The 21,477-nt window shown below is 47.5% G+C and overlaps 2 protein-coding genes across 10 annotated transcripts in view; one reads left to right on the top strand and one right to left on the bottom strand.

Annotated features, from left to right (window-relative positions):
• The first annotated feature begins 652 nt into the window (after window positions 1-652).
• On the top strand, window positions 653-7,747 carry DYNC2I2 (dynein 2 intermediate chain 2). Its single transcript, XM_057405976.1, has 9 exons — window positions 653-804; window positions 1,418-1,672; window positions 2,373-2,482; window positions 4,192-4,349; window positions 4,484-4,593; window positions 5,291-5,458; window positions 5,896-6,128; window positions 6,770-6,927; window positions 7,503-7,747. Exons 1-9 carry the CDS (start codon window positions 727-729, stop codon window positions 7,739-7,741), a joined length of 1,509 nt encoding a protein of 502 aa, XP_057261959.1. The 5' UTR covers window positions 653-726; the 3' UTR covers window positions 7,742-7,747.
• Window positions 7,748-7,891: 144 nt separating this feature from the next.
• SPTAN1 (spectrin alpha, non-erythrocytic 1) overlaps window positions 7,892-21,477 on the bottom strand; it is a 48,355-nt gene continuing 34,769 nt past the window's right edge. For 4 of the 9 annotated variants that reach the window (XM_057405964.1, XM_057405966.1, XM_057405968.1 and 1 more), the window contains 21 exons: window positions 20,136-20,267; window positions 19,653-19,790; window positions 19,192-19,296; window positions 18,769-18,977; window positions 18,186-18,306; window positions 17,906-18,027; window positions 17,606-17,738; window positions 17,068-17,166; window positions 16,628-16,787; window positions 16,326-16,402; window positions 15,961-16,170; window positions 15,405-15,701; window positions 14,811-14,923; window positions 13,975-13,992; window positions 12,183-12,245; window positions 10,852-10,906; window positions 10,210-10,406; window positions 9,779-9,832; window positions 9,207-9,353; window positions 8,913-9,060; window positions 7,892-8,237 (listed from right to left, as the gene is read on the bottom strand). In XM_057405964.1, the coding sequence (XP_057261947.1) occupies window positions 8,112-8,237; window positions 8,913-9,060; window positions 9,207-9,353; window positions 9,779-9,832; window positions 10,210-10,406; window positions 10,852-10,906; window positions 12,183-12,245; window positions 13,975-13,992; window positions 14,811-14,923; window positions 15,405-15,701; window positions 15,961-16,170; window positions 16,326-16,402; window positions 16,628-16,787; window positions 17,068-17,166; window positions 17,606-17,738; window positions 17,906-18,027; window positions 18,186-18,306; window positions 18,769-18,977; window positions 19,192-19,296; window positions 19,653-19,790; window positions 20,136-20,267 (2,724 nt within the window). In that variant the 3' untranslated portion in view covers window positions 7,892-8,111. The remainder of the gene's footprint in view (window positions 8,238-8,912; window positions 9,061-9,206; window positions 9,354-9,778; window positions 9,833-10,209; window positions 10,407-10,851; window positions 10,907-12,182; window positions 12,246-13,974; window positions 13,993-14,810; window positions 14,924-15,404; window positions 15,702-15,960; window positions 16,171-16,325; window positions 16,403-16,627; window positions 16,788-17,067; window positions 17,167-17,605; window positions 17,739-17,905; window positions 18,028-18,185; window positions 18,307-18,768; window positions 18,978-19,191; window positions 19,297-19,652; window positions 19,791-20,135; window positions 20,268-21,477) is intronic. The other 5 variants (XM_057405969.1, XM_057405970.1, XM_057405972.1 and 2 more) reach the window with 2 other exon arrangements.

Here is a 21,477-nt window from a genome sequence, read left to right as displayed (position 1 = left end):
GACGTAAAAAGGAACTCGATACGCACCAGGCTTTACACACACAGCTTCACTCCCCTACCCCATTTCCTCAGCAAGCACACGCTGTACGCGCCAACCCAAGCGGCGCGCTGCGCCCTGTGCTTCTCTCATTGCTGACAATTCCTCCTCCGGACGGCGGGCGCCTGCAGCGCGGCTTCTGCTGCCGCACCCCGCGGCCCCAGAGCACACAGAGGGACCACAGTCCGCACCGCTGCGGGACCTCTGCACCGCCAGCCACCGAGCCCCGGGCTGCTGCTCCCACCGGCGGCCTCCTCCAGCGCTCGGCTTTGTCGCCCCCTCCTCGCTCCCGACGCCATCTTAACTCCTGGCAGCCCCCGCGCCCTCCCGCCAGCTCTGCCCCTTATGCCCGTGGCGGCGCGGCGGTCCCAGCCGGGGCTCAGCATGGGTATGGCTGGGGTGGCCGAAGGGGAGAGAGCAGGAGAACCCCCGGCCAACCCCACGGCGTTAACAACGTGGCGGCTGAGGCGCCCGCCGGTGCCAGCCCGTACCCCACATGGAGCCCTGCCCGCCCAGCACAAACCCTCACTGCCCTTCCCCAACATGGCATCCGCCCGCCTCAGTTTACCGCTTACACGCCGGCAGCCCTGTCGCCCGGGTTGACGTCATCCCTCCGCGCCTCCCCCGTTTCCATGGTAACCGCAGAGCGGGCGGTGGGAGCGCGCTGGGTCGTGGCCCCCTCTCGCCGCCATGTTCACGGACACCTCCGCGCCCGGCGCCGATGTGGAGTCGCTGTGGAGGAGCGCCCGGAGCGCCCGCTGCGAGGCGGTGAGACCCCGAGAGACCCCGTGGGGCCTCGGACCGCGCTCTTAACACCGCCCCGAGCGGCCGGGCCGGGGGCAGCCGCTCCTTTCCGCCGTCATGAAGGGGCGGCCTTGCCCCTCGGTGAAGGCCCCCCAAGGTTCTGCTGCTCCAGCCCGGGGCGGAAGGAAACCTCCTCCTCAGTTCTTTACGTCCTTACCCCTTTGCAGCGTTTTACTAATCTAGGCCCTTTATATAATTTGGCAAAGAAAGAGGTGCAGCAGCCACAGAATTGGTACCTTGGGAGCTGATAACGCTGTGCTTGCCCTCATGTTTGCCATTTCTTCTGGAGGCTTGCATCCCTTTTGCTTTCTCTCACCCTCCCCATTCTATGCACGTGGCCCAAATTTGCCTGGCACGCAGGTGTCCCTGCCTCAGGTCAGATCAGATCATGTGAAGGTCACAAACGCATCACCAACACCCAGACGGTTACACAGGCACCCTCCTGTTAGCCGTGAACCAGAGGTGTGCAAACATGCTTGGGTATCTCTGAAATGCCAAAAAGGGGAAAGTGCTTTGAATGTTCTGTGCAGCGCTCTTTATTTACGTTTGCATTACAGACCCTGTCTTCTTTTACTAGAAAAGCTGCCAGACTAGGAAAATTTCAACAGTGGAAACCGCAGCGCAGGCTCGTACCAGCCGAGATGCCAGCGTGCAGACAGAGCAAAGTACAGATGCCCTCTGTGACTTCCAGCAAAAGGTCCAAGTAGATTACGCTGGCCTTCGGTCATTCCTTCAGAGGGTGGAGGACACTGTTATCAAAGAGCTAAAGAAAAACTGGGAAAGCCGTGCCTTTGATGGCTTTGAAGTGAACTGGACAGATCAGAACGAAAGGGTAAGTTGGCAGAATTCAGATCCTTGTCCTTACCCCAAGCAGAACCGGTTGCAGTGGCTCTAACTCGTTAGTTCTGTTTCTTACAGCTGTGATTGTTCTTGCCAGATTCTAATCATTAGTCATTACTAGATGGGTTTCTTCCCACCTGCTCGTGGCCTGGCCTGGTAAAGCTCTTCTTCCTACTAGCGACTGTGTTGCAGTAGCTTTGTGAGAATGAAGCCCACAGATGGTGTAGGCTTGTCCTCACCTTCCAGCAGCCCCTTTAGAGCATGCCAGGCAAGCAGGTATCTAGAAACAGCTACAAACAGTTATTTGGCAGCTCTTTCTGCTTAAGTTATATTTGTTGGGTGTATGGTGCTCAAGAGTGGAAGCAATCTATATCAATCAGTGCGTGTTGGTACCATCGTTTGCAACCCGTCGCTTGTGAAACAAGTGCTAGGCTCATACCTGGGGGGCTGTTATAAATCCTTATAGCACAGCTTTCCAGAGCTGTGGTGCAGCCCCTGAGGTGTGTGCTCTGTGAGAGGTAGTTACGAGGTGACAGTTAGATAGTGTCAGGTCTTGTGTGGGGATTTCTTCCCAGTAGGAATTCCACAACTTTTCCACATGTGCTGCTTGGGCAGAGGGGAAGCCGGCACTGTGCAGGGGTGTGCACAGCTCCCATTTCCCTGCTTCAGTGCTTGAACTCGATCTCTTCCAGGTGTTGTGTTTGCATACATTGTCATACCCAGAGGCTCAGGATCAAAACCTGCAGGTTACCAGCATCTCATGGAATGCAACTGGATCCGTTGTTGCATGTTCGTATGGCCGGTGAGTACCTGACTGGATTGAGAGTGCAGCAGAGGTTGAGCTGGCTTTTAAGATTGACCTGAGTTTTAAGTATGGTCACTTTCTCTGCATTTCTAAACTGTATATATCTATAAATAGGTACACCTTATGCAAGTTAAATAATTCATATTCAAAGAAACAATATCTTAGGGCAGTCTTAAATGACAGCTTGTATTTCTTCTGCCTTCCCCCTACCCCCAGAATGGATGCACGTACTCTCACTGGTTTATTTCTAGATAGGTTCTGTTTGGAAAGAAAACATAGAGAGCAGATGCACTTGCAAATCTGTGTAGGTGAGGTTTGGAAGTACGTGCTTATCTTCACTGAAGATCCTGTTGTTTTAATGTGGTCTCTCGGCACCCCGGATGAACCTGGCACCCGTTCGCGCGTGCGCCTGGTGTCGTGGACGTGTGCTAACACACACTTCAGGATTTCTGACACGAGGGTTGGAAAAACGTTCATCGAATCCAGTGAACGTCCACAGCAGCTTCTCCCTTCTGTGCCTGGCTGCTGCCCTCATTAGTTTTTTATTCCACTGCCGTTTCTTAGATTAAAAGCCCCAGCAAAAAGGGTATCCACGAGGGAATGTGCAGGGAAGAGTAAAACAAGGCAAACCTGTATGGTACTTGCTCCTTCTGCTCTCCCAGGCTACAGCTGTTTTCAGATGAGAATGTGGTTTCTGTGTCTGTGGTTACCCTCAGTACAATTCCCTTCCACGAACTCCTACAGTCTCTGTGAATTTGTGTAAACCTGTAGCGTCTACAACATCCTTTAATAAGGAGCTTCACAGCTCAACTACCCATTGGATGAAATCTGCTCCTTTTATTTGATCATATCTCTTCCAATAAAAGAATTAAGAGCATCAGCTAAAGGCAGTAGAAGTCAGGCTCAAAATCCTTGCTTCCTGTCCCAGCCACTGACTGTTCTGTAGATCTCTGTCCTCTGTATCATCTCCTTCTAGCAAGAAGGGGCATCACAGGGGTCAGCTTGGTGCTGGTGCAGAAATCCATGTAACATTCTGGCAAGTGTGCAAGGAATGAACTGGATAGAAATAAAATGAAGTATCTGGTGGCTGTCAGCATCCCAGAGGAATACTTCAGGATCCACTTGTGGCAAACAAGTACAAAGGGCATGGGACTGGATTGAATTCTAGAGCTGGGGTGTGCAGCACGATTTGTGCAGGGTCACCCCCACCATTTGGTGGTTGTGAAGAATGTTCTCTGTTCCTGTGAAGGCACCTGGGCTTCAAATCACGCTGCTTCTCTCAGGCCAACCGAGGCTGCTGTGAGCCCTCCAGCTAAGGTACTGTCCCACGGTGTATTCCTAGACCTTGGATCTTGGAGTGCTCCTTTAGAGGAGATGTGGTTTGCAACTCAGCAGCAATTCAGTCTCTTTAGATTTTCATTCCCAGATACTCACAGCAACTCTCTGTATGGACCCTTTATATTGTTCTCATTATTTGAATGCTCAGTAGGCCTTGGAATTGTTTCTGAGATTTACTTGCTGGCACTTTGTAAGTACACTGACACATACTGTATGTATACAAGCCTGCAGAGAGCTTCTATCACCTCATGATCCCCTCTCCTCAGTTTTCCTTCAAGCCACAAAGCAGAACATGTAAATGCCCAATGGACACCAGATACTGGATCCTCTGGAGCAGATAAGGCAAGACACAGCTTTCTCTTCTTCAGGTTGGACGATGGGGACTGGAGCACAGAGAAATCTTATGTTTGTACCTGGAATCTGGACAGAAGAGGGCTGAACCCAACGCACCCTGACCTAGTGGTGGATGTTCCCAGTTCTGTCATGTGCCTGGCTTTCCACCCTTCCCAGCCTTCTCTGATAGCTGGTGGGTTGCTCTGACTCTGTCTGAAATGCGCCCTCATTTCCTTCAGCTTGAGTCATTTTCTTCCTCTTACTCAGCTTCATTTGCTCATTTGTTCCGAGCTCTCTGACCTCAGTGTTCCACCTTTGTCCTTTCAGGTGGCCTCTTCAGCGGGGAGCTGGTGGTGTGGGACACCAGCAGAACAGAGGACCCGGTGATCTTGAGGACAGGGATGACAGATGACACTCACACAGATCCAGTCTATCAGGTAACAGAGAACGGCTGCAGCAAACAGGGCTGGGGCAGACAAGCAGTCCCATGACTATTTCACCCCTTCAGTTCCTGTCCACAGCCAGGCTGCTGGTTCAGTGGTTACGTTCTCTTGTGGTTGGCTGTTTTCCCCCAAATCCAGCTACTGAAACAGGCATTTGCTGAATTTGACACCCTGTAAAAAATAACTTCTCACTATTCAGGGCAAACAAGGAGTTGGCCTGTTCCTGTGCTGCAACTCTTTCTTGGTGCAGGTGCAGCCAACACCACTTACGATCAGCAAAGTGTTGCTGATCCTTAGTTGGAAGCTTAAAGCTACACCCTTTAAGGATGTCGGAGTCTCTCTTCCTGATGCTTTTCATCCCTCTGGGGTCCTGTGACTGGGCAGTCTGTGTTATTTTCATTTCTGAAAGTCAGGAAAACGCTGTTTATGGCTGGGTGAAAGTGCTGTAAACACCATGTCTCAGAAGCGATGGCAGATGAACCACAGACGCTGCGATACCTCATGCAGCCCTGAACACCCAAACACGTTTCTATCCTAGCACTTCCATCCCTGCGCCAGCTCCCCGCTGGGTCGGTACCAGGATGGCTGGCTGCTGCTGGGCTCTGCTCCCGTGTCATCCTGGGGTGGGGTGGGGGTGTTAGGGGACTGCCAAGCAGGGGCTGGACCAGCGTGCTGATGGTGTTTGGAGCAGGTGAACTGGTTGCCTGACGCCAAGCACAGAAACCAGTGCCGGCTGCTGAGCGTGTCGACGGACGGGAAGATCCTGGTGTGGAGGGAGGAGCGAGACGGGCGGCTGGTCCTGGCTGAAGGCTTCGCCTTGGTGGCACAGCAGATCCCTCGTAGCTCTTGGCTGAAGAAGGTGAGCTCAGCGGTTCAGGGAGGGCTGATCTTACAAACCCACTCCTAATGCTAGAGCCCATGTGGCAGAGCTCACATCCCATGTGAGAATGGTGAGGAAAAGCCCCTCTTGAACAGATGCACTAACCCTTGATCCCCATCTCCTTTCCCATACTGAAATCTCTCCTTGGAAGTCTGACAACAGGTGTGGTTTTGCCATGCTCTGAAGAGAAGCTGCTGGGATGAGGAAGAGAACTCGCTTGTAATGATATTAATTGGCATGAATCCCCTTGTAGGGGGGTTCTGCAGAGGTTAAAGGCTGAGCAGTGCTACAGATGTGGTGGCTGGTGCCAGCTGTGCTGCTCACTGGGTCCCTGGCAGGCTGGTTCATGCTGCTCCAGCTGCCCCTGTGTTCACTGGCGGCCCCGGCTCTCACAGCAGCTTTGTCTCTTCTCACAGGTCGCCTGTGGAGAGGCGGCGGTCGGTGTGACCTCGCTGTCTTTCTCCCACTTCGATCCCCGGGTGTTCGTGGTGGGTGTGGAAGGTGGTTACTCCCTGCAGTGCTGCACGGCTGCAGCGACACCGGCTCTGCACCGCACGGGCAGCTCTGTGCCGCTACGGGCACCGGCAGAACTCGCCTTCTCCCCGCACGGTGGCCCTGTGTACTCCGTGAGCTGCTCCCCCTTCCACAGGCAAGTGCTGGGCAGCGACACTGGTGCTGCACCTCGGGCACAGTTACTGCCTGGCTCTAAACACCCAGTTTTCAGGTAGCCCCAGGGGTGGGAGTGTGTGTCCAGCAGCAAAAAATTTCTTCCAGACACCTAATATAAGCTCCCCTTGGTCAGTTTAAAGCCATGACCCCTTGTCCTGTCCCTACGTGCCCTTGTCAAAAGTCCCCCTCCAGCTTTCCTGTAAGTGATCTGCCCCTCAGAAATCTTACTGGTACCTGCCTGAATTTGAATTGGATCTCCCATCTCTGCCTGCAGTTTACCCACCACCCGCAGAAGAGGTCCCACACCGTGTTGCTGTGAAATGTGCTGACAGAGCTGGTTTGCATCTAATTTGCAGGAGACAAACGTGACTCCAACAAAGCCCATCCCTGTCTCAGCAGTTCTCAGGCCTCTGGGCCACACAAACCCTCATTAAACTTAATTGAGGGCAGTGACAAAGCTGCATCTCCACAGCCCAGGGTACGGGTTGGGAATCACTGCCTTAGGGTATCACTTAGGCAAGGCAGTGATACTGTCCAAGGTCACGCTCCTTGACTGATCTTTAGTCTGTATCTTTAAGCAGTAAAGCAAAGTAAGTTGTTTCTTGTTCCTCCCTCCCCCAGGAACCTCTTTCTGAGCTGTGGGACTGACGGACAGGTCCACCTGCACTCCATGCTGCAGACACAACCCCTCGTTTCTCTTCAGTTATCAAAGAAATACCTGTTCTGTGTACGCTGGTCTCCAGTCCGACCACTCGTCTTCGCAGCTGCGTCGGGTGAAGGCAAGTACCTGCAGGAGCTTGCTCTTAGAGAGGAAACTGGGTTCATGCTGGGTATTAATTAGTCCAAGTCAGTTGTATTGATGACACTTCCTGGGAGCAGACAGCAGTGACCATGTCTGCGCTGTGGTATCATTGCAGTGGGTAACGTTTAACTCTAGCCAGGACTGCATCGGTCACGGTTGTTTCACTTTTGATGTATCTCTTCTGCTGCTGCCCCAACCACCCACGGGTGTAACACGGTGAGATCGCCCTCCTGCAGCTTACTTTGGTCTTCCTTGGTTTTCATGTTTGCTTCCAGAGCAAGATTTAAACAGGAACTTTTCCCTTAGCAAACTGCCCAAGTTTTGGGTTAAGGAACGGGGATGTGGCAGCACTTGGCTGCCTGGTTTCAGGTCTCTGACAGCTGAATGAATCCACGCTGTCCTGCAGTGATGTCAGCTGCCTGTCACAGCCCAGACACCATCAGAGGGAAGGGAAATGGGTTAAAGAGAACAGCTCTGAGCTCCAGGCTGAGTAACTACTCTGCTGTTAAACAGAGTGACCAGAGCTGTTAAGCTGCAGGAACTGTTTTACAGGAGAGGTGCACCTCTTTGACTTCGAGAGGAGCTCGCAGAAGCCGGCTGTATCCATGAAGCAGGCTGCAGGCGAACACCCCGTGTACTGTCTGGAATTCAACATGAAGCAAACTCATCTCCTGGCCTCAGGGGACGCCACTGGAGCCATCAAAGTCTGGCAGCTCAGTTCAGACTTCACTGAGCAGCGACCCAGGGAAGTGACACATCTGGAGCAGCTGGCAAGTGAGAGCACGGACTGAGGTGGCAGCACAAGCCTGGTACTTCTCTGCCTCCACAGGTTTTCCACTCACCTCTTCCACAGCATTGACCTGAGAAACACTTTGCTATGACAGTGGGAATTTCATCCATGCATCAGTTAAACTCTTATTTAACCATGAAACACCAGCCGCTGTGGTTCGACCAGTAACTTTTATTGAAGCACACTGCACCATGTTTTGTTTTCCCTAAGAGTTTTAAGCTAAGCAGTTTAAGGTTACATCATAAAGTAACACTGATTATTGTAGAGCACGAAGAGAGAGAGGGAGAGAGACACATGCAGAGCTACAGTCAGCAAACGTGAGCATGTCCTTCGCATCTTTTGGTACGAGTGGTGGGGGGGTGTGTGTCAGATCAATTCACAAAGAGTGAACGTGTAAATTCTATGTAGTCGTAGGCAGAAGGAAGTTCTCTGCCTTTGCCGTCCATGTAGGGCTTCATGTGGGAGATGCAGTAATCGGCTTGTTCCCGGGTCAGGTTCTGAAAGACACAAACACAGAGGTGGAGACGAACGCTGGGGCTGCGGAGGGGCGGAGGGCTCCGTGAGGAGCCGGCCCGTTCCCAGCAGCACAGGGAGCTACGCCCAGCCTGGAAATGCACTGGCTGCTGGCACAGTTGGCTGAGGTTGGAAGGTCTGACCTGCGCTTCCCACCAAAGAACACAGAGCAGGTAACTGATACGAGGAAGTAGTGCAACCTCTTTGTTTCTCTGCCAGCCGGTGGGTTCAGACAGGAAAAACCTGCTGTCCTGGCAGGGCAGCGAGAGGGAGGAGACGTTTCTACTGTCTGAGCTTAGCCTTAAGTTTCTCCTTTGCATCAGTGTCTGGAGAAACATCTCCCTCTAGTCTTCACAGTGATGAAAATAAAGTGTCAGTCTCTGAGGACAGTGAACAACCTCCCAGGCCTAAAGCAGCTCTTGTTTTACTCAGCCTCAGTAGTTCTTTGCCAGTTAAAGCTTTTCCTGTTCCTCTCAGAGCCAGGAAAGCAGGTAAGGGCTGTCACCATCATCCCTGCTTTAGCTGCAGAGGGCACCTTGGCAGGTTTGGAGCTAACACACCACCAGTGACTCAAACCTCCAAGCAACCGGTGCCCATCTTTGTTAACAACTTACAACCCCTCCATCATCCTTCCCCACTGGGCCCCAGCCAGCACATACCTGGTAGAGCTCCTCCTTGGTCACATAGGGCTTCCCCTCTGAGCTGAGGGCACGGAAAGCGCTCTCAATCTCCTCACTGGACTTCACGTTCTCTGTTTCCCTGCTGATCATGAAGGCCATGTACTCCTGCAGTGAGACGTGTCCATCCCTGCCAGGGAAACACAGAGTGAGCCCTGCTGCCCATCAACGCACAAAGCACAGCGCTTCCGTACCCGCCTGAGGGGTCTTGGCTTTTCTGGGAGGAGCCTTAAGGCAGGGGAGCATCAACACCACATCATTTCCTACAGTAAGTACCTGTTGGGATCGACAGTGTCAAGAATTGCCTCAAATTCTGGGTCTGGCTCTCCTTCCTCAACCATAGGCAGGTCGTAGCCGAGAGAGCGCAAGCAAGACTTAAACTCCTGGTGGTTAAGTCGTCCAGATTTGTCCTTGTCAAAGTGCCTAAAAACATAACACCAGAGCTCACATTTTTAAGTGTCAGTTGGTGAGTACCAAAAGCTATAAAGTGAGTTGAAAACCTGAAGAGATTACAACTAGTCCACTGTTCTGGACAAATGAGCTTGAATCAACCAATAGTTCTATCTCACGTGCACGAAAAGTAAGCACAAATTCTTTGCTTTGCTTAAAAAACATCCAGAAATGGCTGTATTCCCAGCCGGAATTCCCTGGCACTCCCGGTTCTTGCCCTCGTGCCCAGCAGAGGTTCTCTGTCTCTGGAGGCTCTCGCCATCTGGCAGCCATCAGAGCAGCTCAGCACAAACCAGGGCAGACAACAAAGGAGCTGGAAACAGCCCAGTCAGAGAACCCCATCAACAGGAGCCATCCACGTGCCAAGAAGCCTTTTCCGAGCGCTCCCCTGCACTCACTTGAACATCATGCTGAACTCCTTCAGGGCCTCCTCCGTCACTCCAGTCGTGTTTCTGAAAAGGAAGAAGCAAAACTGGTGAACAGCTCCTGAACTGCAGAACTCTGCTGGTGTCCACCTGCCCCAAGCCAGTGGCTGCATCAGAAGGTGAGGACAAGGAGCAAACAGCACATTACAGCACCACAGTTCAACAGAATCAGTCCATTCCTCCAAGATCCTGTCGCTGCTAATGGCTAACAGGAACTATATCCAAAACTCCTAACTTCATCCCTCTGAGGACAGCCAGGAGGTGGTGGGGATTTACAAGCTCCCTACATCCATAAGAGCATACAACTGTTAGCACAGACCATACAAGGTCTGTTTTTAGACATGGGCAGATGCCTCATCTTCTATCGCCCCCCAAGCCCAACACACACATGAGCCAGGCAATACCGAGCTTGGATTTGCTGTTCCAGGTTGTGCTGCATTCTCATGCCCAGCTGATCAAGCTGGTCCCACTGCTGGGCCAGCCCCACGGTGCTGTGTTCCGTGTATTTGTTGTCCAAGATCAGTGCCTCTTCCATGGCTGCTCCAAGGTCCTCGATCTTCTTCAGTTGGCTTCGCATAGCTCGGATCTCCTGGTGCTTGCGCTGTTGGGAAGGAAGAGGAGAGAAATCAAGTAGTGCAACTACCCCCTTAAAAGGTTGGACATAGGCTGGCAGGGGAGGGAGGGTTCTATCCTTTTTCTGCTGGGATTATGTATATGTATACTGGGATTTGTAAAATCCTACTCAACAACGTTCCTCCTTGTGCACACTGTTAGAAAACCACTTCTTGAGCCAAAACACTCTGACTGGGAAACGTGCTGGAAATACTGGATCCTCCCTGCCCCTACGCTGCTCATCAATAAACACAGAACAAAAAGGAAAATGGTATCAGTGTTGTTTTGTAGTTGTGATCAAACATCAGGTATGTGAACAGATAATCCCAAAGATCCCTTCAGTACTTGGAATGTGAGCAGTCACTTAGGATTATTACCATGGAATGACACGCATTGCCAGTCCCACCCCAATTCCACGTTTTAGCATCACTTACTTTAGTAGCTTCCAACTGTGATTCTAACGTTCCCGATTCCTCCACCATGCATGACCTAAACACAGAATCACAGTGAGAGAATGCACTTATCCCAGAAAAAAAAATGGCAAGTGGGGCTTGAAATTAACAGTCCTTCCTTGAAAATAAAGACCCTGACAGCAGTGTTGTTCTCCTATAGATATTTAAACACTGGTTTTGTGTTTTGTTCTGACTCATCCTGTTTCAGACGGACACACGTTTGATTTTTATCTCTTTATACAGTTAATTTCTAGCCCCATTTAAAGGCAACACCATCAGCAGCCACACTTCATGCCAGATCCAAAGCACCCGCTTTACTGGACCTAATGAAATTAGGAACTTGGTGCAGTCCCACCCCACTCCCCCGTGCCCAGCACACACACACACACACACACACACACACACACACCAACTACAGGTGATTCCCTGGAGATGGGCAGCGCTTGCCAGTGGGGTACAGGGGCTCTACAGAGGGATGTTACATGAGGATAAAATGGGGGAAAAAGATGTTGAAAACTACTGGTTTGGTGTAAAAGTAATCCTAGTATGGCACAATCACTGCAGGAAGCCGCAGACCTCCCCTGCCCTGCAGGGGCTGGGGGACAGTTGCCCTTCCCACCCCTACTGTGATGCACCCAGAGCAAGTGAGGCATGGTCACTCTTCTACAGCTGATTTCCACACTGAGCTTCTAGGCACACCGCAGCCCCTGCTGCAGCAGATAAAGATCACACTGTGGTGATGGTCTGAAGATCTATTACATAGGGACTGGCTATGGGAAGTCTCTGGATGCTGCTTCCCGCCCCCCCCCAATATCCTAACATCCTTGAAATAGCGGTGGTTTAACAATCCCTGCCCTTCCAACACGTAGGGTGAGAGCTCACACTGAATGACCCGTGCATGGACAGCAAGCCTGGGCGCTGCCTCCTTTGACTCTGTGGTATATAAGTTCCTAAAACTTAAGTAGCTGGTATTTAAGTCACTAACGCCGGGGTTTTCATCCCCACTGAGGTTTATCCTCCTACACACCCTTAAGCTTCTTGAGGGAGATTTCAAGTGCTGAATCACTCTGTACCAAATATCTGGGGGTTTCTCACCACAGGGGTAAGCTCAGGTTCAATGCACATCTAAAGAGATGAAGCGCACGCACAGAACCCTGAGCAGGAAGCTGGGAACCACCCATGGAGAGAGTCAACAGGGAAACAAACCTCCAAGCATCTCTAAGGCGTGAGAGTTAGTTGGAAAGAAAGCGAGCCTTGGAATTAAAGAGTGCATTTGAAAACCAAAGTGAGGTAAGAAAATAAGAGGAAAAAACCTTCCAGATAGATCATCCCCAACTTCATACTGATAGACACGAATGACACGACGATATGCTATGCTAGTCAAAGAAAAGAAACCAGGTAAATTCCTTAAAAAGATGGAAGAGCGAGCAAAGGAAAGAACACACCGAAACACGGCCACTGCAGCGGAGCCACACTCCAAGCCAGCACCACCTTACAGCAAACACAAGCAAGTGCTTTAGGAAAGGAAATTACTCAAATGCTGGTTGCACACACACAAAAATAACGTGTTCTTTTTGTGTAAGTCACAACGACCGAGTCTCGCTAAGAGACAAGTTGAAGCCCTGCAGTTACCTCCTCTACAGGTTCTTAAAGGCATTTATTCTTCCTGATCTCTGCTCTGGGCAGCAGAGATGTACACACTGCAACACCCATCTTGAAACTCCTCTGAGGCTCTGCCTTCCCTCTTGCCAAGGAAGGCTAAGCACAGTCAATGCCTCTTTGAGCTAAATCTGTGGTTTTAATCTATTCAGACAGAATTAAGGACAGAGTCAGCCTGGCATATCAGCAGCCTTCTGGTAATGTGTTCAACAAAAGAGCCTGGCATGGTGATCTCGAACTCTGACCCTACATCTTTCAGTAAATGGCTCCTTTCTGCTGGCTTGTTCCTGGACACCAGAACTAATCTACAACACTGCTTCACAAAGGAGCAGGGAATTCAGCATCCGTTCCAGGAAAATCTGCTCGGTGCCATTAAACTGTACAACAAAAAATGGGGTAAATTATTTTTATCTGGCAGAACACAAGACACTGGGATCATTTCAGAGCAAATAAGCGGCAGTTATCTGCAAAGATTCCACCCTTTTATTATGAAAAGCCATCTCTCTCCATGTGAAAGGCTCTCTCACCCTACAGAGGGCTGACACACAGGCCCTTGCTCCAGGCCCAGACATCATTTGTTGGCATTTTATGTGATGTCTTACTACAAAGCTGCCATTGTGCTTTTAATACTGAGGAGATTTAAATGGACAGACTCACTTGCAGAGGGCTTGGCAGTCCAAAGACATTTAAAGATATTATTTCCTTTCCACTACTTGACAAATGACCAGCATGCATCCCTCCTCAGGAACTATTCCCTTGGACACAAAGTGGACTTAAAGCTGCCAGCATCAAACTGCCCTCAAAGCCAGGCACAGCCCTGGGTTCCTGTTGAAAGGGTCTGATTTCTCCTATGGAGGATTTAATCTTTGGGGAGTTATGTGGCAGTTTAAAAAATGGGCAGTTTCTATTTGCATACTACAGAGTTTTAAGATACATAATTTCGGTAAAGCCTCTTCATCAGAATCTTCCCTTCTCCTTACCAAAACCGGTCAGTACTTCAGAGCTTTAATTGTTCTGAGAACAGTTATAATGGAAAAGTTTATTTCAGTGATTCAAGGTTCAGAGGAATGCTGGAAAACTAGGAATGTCAGCTCTTTTCCAAAGGTAGACTAGTCCATGTCCTCACACACCTCACTGGATTAAGTCTTTTCTTGTACAAGCCCTCAGAGAGCACAAGAACAACAGTTGGGACCTGCATGGTATGCCAGTGGCTTACCATGGAAGTCATTTCTTCTGCTTTTGAGTACGAAATCACAACATTTCTACTGGTTTGTACTAAATCTAACCCAAAATCTCATTTCCTGTGTGTGCATCTCAGCCAGACTGCTCTTTTCAAATAAAAGGGTTTTAGCACAGCTTTCACAAGCAATGTAATGACAGAAGGAAGCACACAGACGGAGCAGAACACACCACCAAACATTTAAAGGTATAAAATTCAATACTAACCCATCTAGCAGGTATGTCCTGTAGGATGTGAAGATCCAAACATCAGGCAGCAGGACAGAGACAAGACAGTAAGAGAGGGACAGAGGTTTGGGTGGGAAGCAAACATCAACAAGTTAAAAATCATATCTGAATTTCATTATTTCATGAAGACGGAACTATTTGTAAACAGAGAGACAGGGGATCACAGGATTACACGGAAACAGAACTCACCTCTTAGCACAACCAGAGTGTGTCAGAACTGGCCAACGGCTCTGTCTGAGCACCGTTACTGCTGTTTACTAGAAACATGCTCTGCAGTTCACTGCTATTCTCGGCCTTGAGATTGTTTTATTTCTAACACAGTTCCTAAATCTTTACTCCCTCTCCCTAGGCAAGGGTATTACCAGACAGCACCCTGGGCAAGTGACAGAAGTAGATTAAGCTTTTTTTCACAGCTTCTTTCTCTACTGGAATTCTCATGAGGTTTCTACTATATCTTCAGTACAAAAGGAGCACTGACAGGAAAGCCACTGGCACTTCACAGTCTGCTTTGAGCTATTTATTTCCCACCCATCCAGCTGTGCTGCAAACTACTTCAGGAATAACTGGAGAAGAATGGAATCCTGGATAACTGGAATTAGTGCAGGAAAATTAAGTCAGAAGCAGAAACATTGGTGTTTCAGGGCTTTCTCTTCCCTGTGGCTAACAGAGCCTCCCTCAAACCCCAACTGCAGGAAATGAACAAGCCCTGAATAGCTGTTTTTCAGCAAGAGATATTTACAACTTAGAACAAAAAGATGGTTACAAATATTAGCTGAGGAATCTCTAAGGGCAGCTCCTGGGAAGACAAACTATACCTGGTCTCCTGAATCCACTGATGGAAAGCATTAGCATGCTGAGCGAATTCCTGGCGTAATTTGTCGTTTTCTTCCTGCCTTCTCTGTTCCTTCTGCAGCTCCAATTCACGCTCCTGAGAAACGAACAACAGCAATTTCAAACAAAGAAATAACATGATTGTCCTTGGCCTGTAATAAAAAGCAAAAGCTCAGAGCTGCAGCTCAAAATGAGACTGAGTGCTCCAGTGGTGTCCTGGATATCTAAACAGAATCATCTGAGATGACAACATAGAATGTTCCTACTTAAGTCTTGACACCTGGAACTGAACCAGCAGTTATTTTTCTGCACAGTATGGATGTTAAACTTACTTTATAGCTAGGAAATGAGGTACATCTGCTTTGTCTTTGAAAGACCACAGGTGGAAGACCATGAAACTAACTGACAACAGCACAAGTTTATAGCTAATGTAGCTAATGGAAATCTTTCTCTGCTCACAAATCTCAAGGTATTTCCAGCTGTGGAGACAAACTTTTATACTGATTATCTTGGAGGAAAACTTAAAGGGAAGACCTGAAAGGTTGTAACCTATGAAAAGAGTCCTCTCTCTGACTTGCCTTGATAATTTTCTGCAGGTTCCTCCAGGTTTCTTCAAGAGCCTCCATAGTAAACCAAGTGTATGGGTTGGAGGCTACACGGAAGCTCTTGATCTGGCGGTCGAGCTCTGCCAGCTGGTTGAAGTCAGCCTGGGCAGAGCTAAGTGAAGAGCGGAAAGCATCGTGAGCTTCTCTCAGTGCTTTGATCTCTTCCAGCGAGTTACAGCGCACAGGATCTGTCAGGTCCTCTTCAGCATTCTCAAACCAGCTGTTGAAGGCAGATGCCTTCTTTGCAAAAGTCAGGAACAGATCCTCAACCTTGGAAAGAGAAAACAAACCAGTTCAGTTATGCAGTAATGCGAATGTTCTACACGAGTTGATCTGGAACTAACATCCATCAGTTACAGTTTGCCTTTATTCCTTTTTTCTTCCAAGCATCTACAAAATTCTTATGGTAAGTCTCCAGGATTGTTAAAATCATTAGCTACAAATGACAAAGCTACACAAGTTGCAAGTGTGATGTATGTGTTACAAAGAGACCGATTAGATGTTTGTAGCCCCATGGTTGATCACTCACCTTTCTGAAATGCTCCTGAGCCTCCAAGAGTTTCTTTTTCCTGGCAGCAGAATTGGCAAGTAGCTGATTCCACCGTTTCATGAGGGAAGCGTGCCGAGCCTCAATGGCCTTTGACTGGATGTGTTTGGCTGCTAATAGCTGGTCTTTCAGAGCTGTGATGTTTGCAATTCCCTCCTGCTGGAAAGCCTGAAGTCCAGCATCAAAAGTTTCCTGAAGCATTAAAAGAGTATTTCAGACTGTGCTTTATTTAAGCATTCCAATACCCTGCATATATTTCAAACATAAGTACTATATCTGTGTATACTGTAGAAGAGTTCTCCTGTTCTCTCCAGCACTTCCAGGGTGGGAGCAATATTAGCACTAACCTGTTTGGTGAGTAGGGTTTGCACAGAAGAGAGGTCACGTCCATAATCATCTGTCTTCAGACTGTTTTCCTTCTCACCTGGAAAATGAAATAAATGTAGTAAAAAAGTCAGGTCTCCTATCTCAAACATTCCCTCTATCCCAATCAGGTTACCTCCAAAGCAAATCAGTACAGCACTGCTGATTACTCTGGGTTTAGGTCTGCTTGTTACAACAGCAACTGAAAAGCTAGTTGAGGTCTCTTGAAATAGAGGAGTATTTTGTTTTCTCTGTGCCAGACTACTGTGCTCCATATAGGACATACCTATCCACGACTCCACTACATCTGCTTTCCAGTTGAACTGCAGGAAGGCAGAGTTCTCATCCAATTTGGCTTTCCTCTGAGCTGCTGCTTTCTCCAGATCTGACACCTTGCCTCTGAGGCCCTTCATCTTGGCTGTAATGTTCTCCACGTGGTGATTGTTCTACATGACAGGAGAAAAAAACAAATGCATCTCCTATGATGTTAAGGTCATTCAAGGCATCCAGTAAGTGGGTGACAGAGCAAGGGCTTCAGCTGAAAGATTCTGTCCAAGAAATAGCTCTGAAAGCACTTTATATCCACAGCTTATTCAGCTGCAAAAAATGAGTAAAAAGCACTTTCCAAAGGATGACAAATCAGTCCTCAGAGAAGAGTAGGTCTACTTTGACACAAAGATGTCCCTGGTAGCCTTTGAAGGTTTTTCTTTACCAGTTTATGCTCACCTTTTTAATGAGATCCTCCCCATTAGCACAAACATCGTTCACTCTGTCTTTGTGGACAGTGAAATCAGTCTCGAATGCTTCGTGCTTTTTCAGCAAGCCCTGCAAACATGAGACACAGGAACTTCTTAAAATCATTTCTCACCACTTTTTAAAAATCATTTTTGCAAGAGCTCATTTATTGGTAGATATCAGCTAACAGAAACTATTCCTCTTAGCTGGTTTGCACAACTTGCTGGCTTTCTGTGCACAACAGAAGTCTGATACTGACTTCCCATACAACTTCAGTCATTTCATTTAACCAGGATTGCTCACCAGCAGTCACGATACAACACTACACCAAACTGCAAGTCATTTCTACAGGAAATAACGTATTTGGGATGCTTTTATGAAGTTAATTCGTGTTTTTTTACAATTTAGGCCTTCTAAGGGAACCAACAATAACCTCTGAATTGGAAAGACAGTTAAAGAAAAGATTTGTTAAGCTCTAACTGACAATAATGCAATAAGAACAACGACGAGCTGATAACTTTCTCCATACCTGGATAGCAGCAAGTGTGTCTCCATAATCCTCACTGGCTACCAGGGTCATTTTCTCATTTATCCAGGCTTCTTCTTCCTCAACATTTGCTACAAACTGCTGGTACTCCAGAGACTCCTCCAGACGCTGGCCCCTGTATGGGGAAAGGTAAAGTTAGTCACTGTGTTTCTTTATAGCTTTTAGACAGGAGATGTAAAAACAAATTACAGCAGCAGAACACCTAAGACCCAGTACATCCAGCTACTACAAGTCCATGTAACTGTTCTAGTTCATACTGAATTTTACAGACATCTCACACACCTTGCAGCTGCCAACTGCTTTAACTCTTTCCAGTGATCCACAAACTGAGCCAGTCTCTGCTGTATCTCCTCCTTTCCAATTGTGTTATCATCTGAAAGCTTCTTACCAGTGTCTAGAACACCCTGCAAAAGCAGAGATACATACAATTAATGGAATATCACTTCTTCTCTTCTTATGCATTCTATCTGGATTACAGCAAACCTCTTCCTGACTTTCATGTTTGTCACCAGCAAGAAACGTGCCATTTACAGATAAGTCTGTCAGGGAGAGAGGCATTTACCTGGATAGCAGGTTCATGGGCAGCTAATTCTGCTTCTAAGCGCTTGTGTTTCTTCCTAAGGTTCTGCACACCAGTCAGGTCTCTGCCATAGTCCTCTGAGCTCACCAGTAGTTTCTTCTCTCTGAATTCAGGAGAGAAGGAAGACAGACAAAGATTAGTTCTATAGGTCAAACCTGACAAAAGGAAAAAAAATTACTGCAGATCAGGAGCAGCTGCTCTGCACAGCACAGCAATCTCGCTAGATTAAATACTTCAAACTGAAAAAACGAGTTTTTGGTAGGAGCTTTCCCAAAAAGACTACAATCATGTTTCAGTTATCTGGGCCAGGTCTAAACAGCATTACGCTATCCAGTACAGAGCTTTCCTTCTCGGGGTTTGACCAAAGCAAACCCTAGATAAGAAGTCTCACCCAAGTAAGCGTTGAAGTCATTTTGAATACAGTTTTCCTTGAATGGGGGCAAAGGTGATTTCTTGTAGAGACACATTCTTGTGGCACACTATAAATCCACGCTGCAAATGCTGGTAGCAAGCTGGCAGTAAGCGCTTGTCCCATGCCAGAGCCTAGAACTTCTGAAATACGTACTTGATCCAGGACTCCTCATCATCCATATCCCGGAAAAACTGGTGCAAGCGGTGGGACTCATTCAGCTTTGCTCGGCGGGCAGATGCCATGCTCTTGATCCTCTGAAAACGCCCATTAATGGTCTCACGCTTATCCTTGACTTGGGATGTGTCAAAAGCACTGCTGGTCATCAGACTGTCAGCCTGGCTGTTCAGGTCCTTCAGACGATCCTGGAAAAAGAGGTGAAAAGGTGTGTGAATTGCTTGGATCTCATTTGTGTTTGTTAGGTCAGTATAAAAATCACAAATCTGATTGGTGGGCAGAGGCACATTTTTTATTAAGAAAATGCATTTCAACAAGTGTATGGCCACAGCCTGAAGTGGTATCTGCAGAATTTGCTGGTTACTATGATGTATCTTCCAAAACTAAAAGAGAAAGCAATACCTCATGAGCAGATATATCAGCTTCCAGTAACTGGTGCTTCTTCAAAAGGTTGTTAACTGATGCCAAGTCCTTCCCATAATCTTCAGATGCCAACAAAGCCTCCACCTGCAGGTGGGGATGGAGAACAAGTTGTGTTTTCACAAACCCCTTGAAATTACAATGTCTTTTAAACTGTCCAAATTAATTTTCTTCTCCATTTTCTATGGTGTGGATAAACCTTTGCCTCATCATCTGTTTAATTCCTAACAGATTCTAAGCTTCTTAAATATGCTTCTTCTCACCTTACTGCTTATAAATAACAACATAAGAACATCCACAAGGTTTTTAGCTGCAATAAAGATCCTTCCAAAATAAATCTAGACTTGCTCAAAGGTGGACTGTGCTCCACAAAATCTAACAGCAAAGGGAATCAACAGTTAGAAGAACAGGTCTTGCAAGTAAACAATCCAAATCTCAGCTACCTCTGAAAGCCAGAAATCGAAGTCCTTGATTCCAGTATTGAAATTCTGTTGCTTATTGGCTTCTTTCAGTTTCTGACTCTTCTCTGCTGATTTCTGGACCAGGAACTGCCACTGGTCAGCCAGGGCAGCTAGACGTGCCTGTTAGAACATAGAAAAGGTAAATGCTGCAACCTGAAAACTAAAGTTCTGATGAATGCAAAACCAGAATAATGCATGTGTTTGCCTGTTGATTCCAGACAGGCAAATGACACAGTCACTGTTTCGTGCTGCCTGGCTACAATTCAGTTCAACTTTTACATCCTCATCATTGATCAGAAAACTTCCCACCCTTGAGAATGATGCAGAATGATTACCCTGATTTCTACTGCAGAGCTGAAATAGAAAAGCTTCTATAAAACAAAATCTGGTAAAGGGACAATTATCCACAATTATCCAAACACTTCTCAAAGCAAACACTAAGCAAATCTTCTAAGACTTATTTACCTTCACAGCATCCTCGCTGCCAGCACACGCTCCTCTTTCGATCAGTGAGTTCCCCATATCAATGACTCCACGGATCCGATCTGCATTGGCATGGAGCTCAGCTTCAAAGGCTTGGTGCTTCTGGTGCTTACTCTGAGTCAGACAAAAATAGAACTGTTGGAGACTGGACAAAGGGCTCCTAAATTGTTCTCATGGGTTGAAAGGGCAGCATAAGAGTTCTTGACATAAAGAGGTTTGTATATAGCTTGATCTAAGGAAGTTCTCTCTCTCAGTAAGAATACTAACTGTTCACTCACATAGTAACTCTTGTTGATCTGAGTAACCACCAAGCTTTTGACCTAGCAAAACAGTCAGTGAGCTGACACATAACTCGGACAACATCCATCTGCATTTTACAGATGCCCAGGCAATGTTCCTGCATTACACTCAGCTGTTAAGTGAAGCTTTCCCATTTTCACTGCCATCACCCTTGAAAAGCAGCAACTGTACATACCCTAAGCAGAAGCACAGTTCATCAGCCTTTCTACTCCTATAGTAATTCCACAAATTTCTGTTTCCCTTCCTAATCTTAGAATGGTTTGGGTTGGAAAGGACCTTAAGATCATCTAGTTCCAACCCCCCTGCCATGGGTTACCTACAGGTAATGAAGACAAACCACTGCTGCAGCCTGTTTGCTTTCTGCACAGTTTTGATATTAGTCCCAAGTCATCCATGGCCACATTATACATTAAAATAATGATTTAACAATCAAAAACCTCTATAAAAATAACTGAAATATTTGAGTTTTTCTCTGCCTAGTTGAGAGCACCATGAGAACAACAGGAGCCTTGGTGTGGGAGGAAATATGCAGTTATCTCTCATATATACATGATCCATCCACCCACCAGGAAGATAACAATAGCACAAAAATGCCAAGACAGAATTTACAAGTATTAACTGGAAATGCTAGTAACATTGGACATGGGGATACAATGCCCTGAGAGAACGGAATGAAAGGAAATGTTAGCTTAAAAATAAAAGATGGAAAATACTATAGCGCCAGCATGAGAAATTCTGCATGAACTGCTGTAGTTTGGGAACTGATAATCCTGAGTGCCGATATTATAAAAACATCCTTCAAAGCAAGATTTACCAACATGTAAAACTCAATTAAAAAGCTGCCAATTGCATATCTCCACATAACTACCATGACAAACAAATCCCAGACAAGCCTTTTTGGTTTAATATCAAATTACCAGTTTTTTCAACTAAGAAAAAGCAATAATGTACAACAGCCTGAAGTGGCAAATGATGATGCTTTCCTTTCTTACTCGTTAGCTTCCCCGCTCTTTGTTCTGTTTTC

The sequence above is a fragment of the Pezoporus wallicus genome, unplaced genomic scaffold (genome assembly GCF_028554395.1).
Source record: "Pezoporus wallicus isolate ANWC-B61680 ecotype Strahan unplaced genomic scaffold, APGP_CSIRO_Pwel_v1 contig_4684, whole genome shotgun sequence".
NCBI lineage: Eukaryota > Metazoa > Chordata > Aves > Psittaciformes > Psittacidae > Pezoporus > Pezoporus wallicus.
Note: the sequence above shows the minus strand (reverse complement) of the source record. Positions and strands in the feature narration are given on the sequence as shown.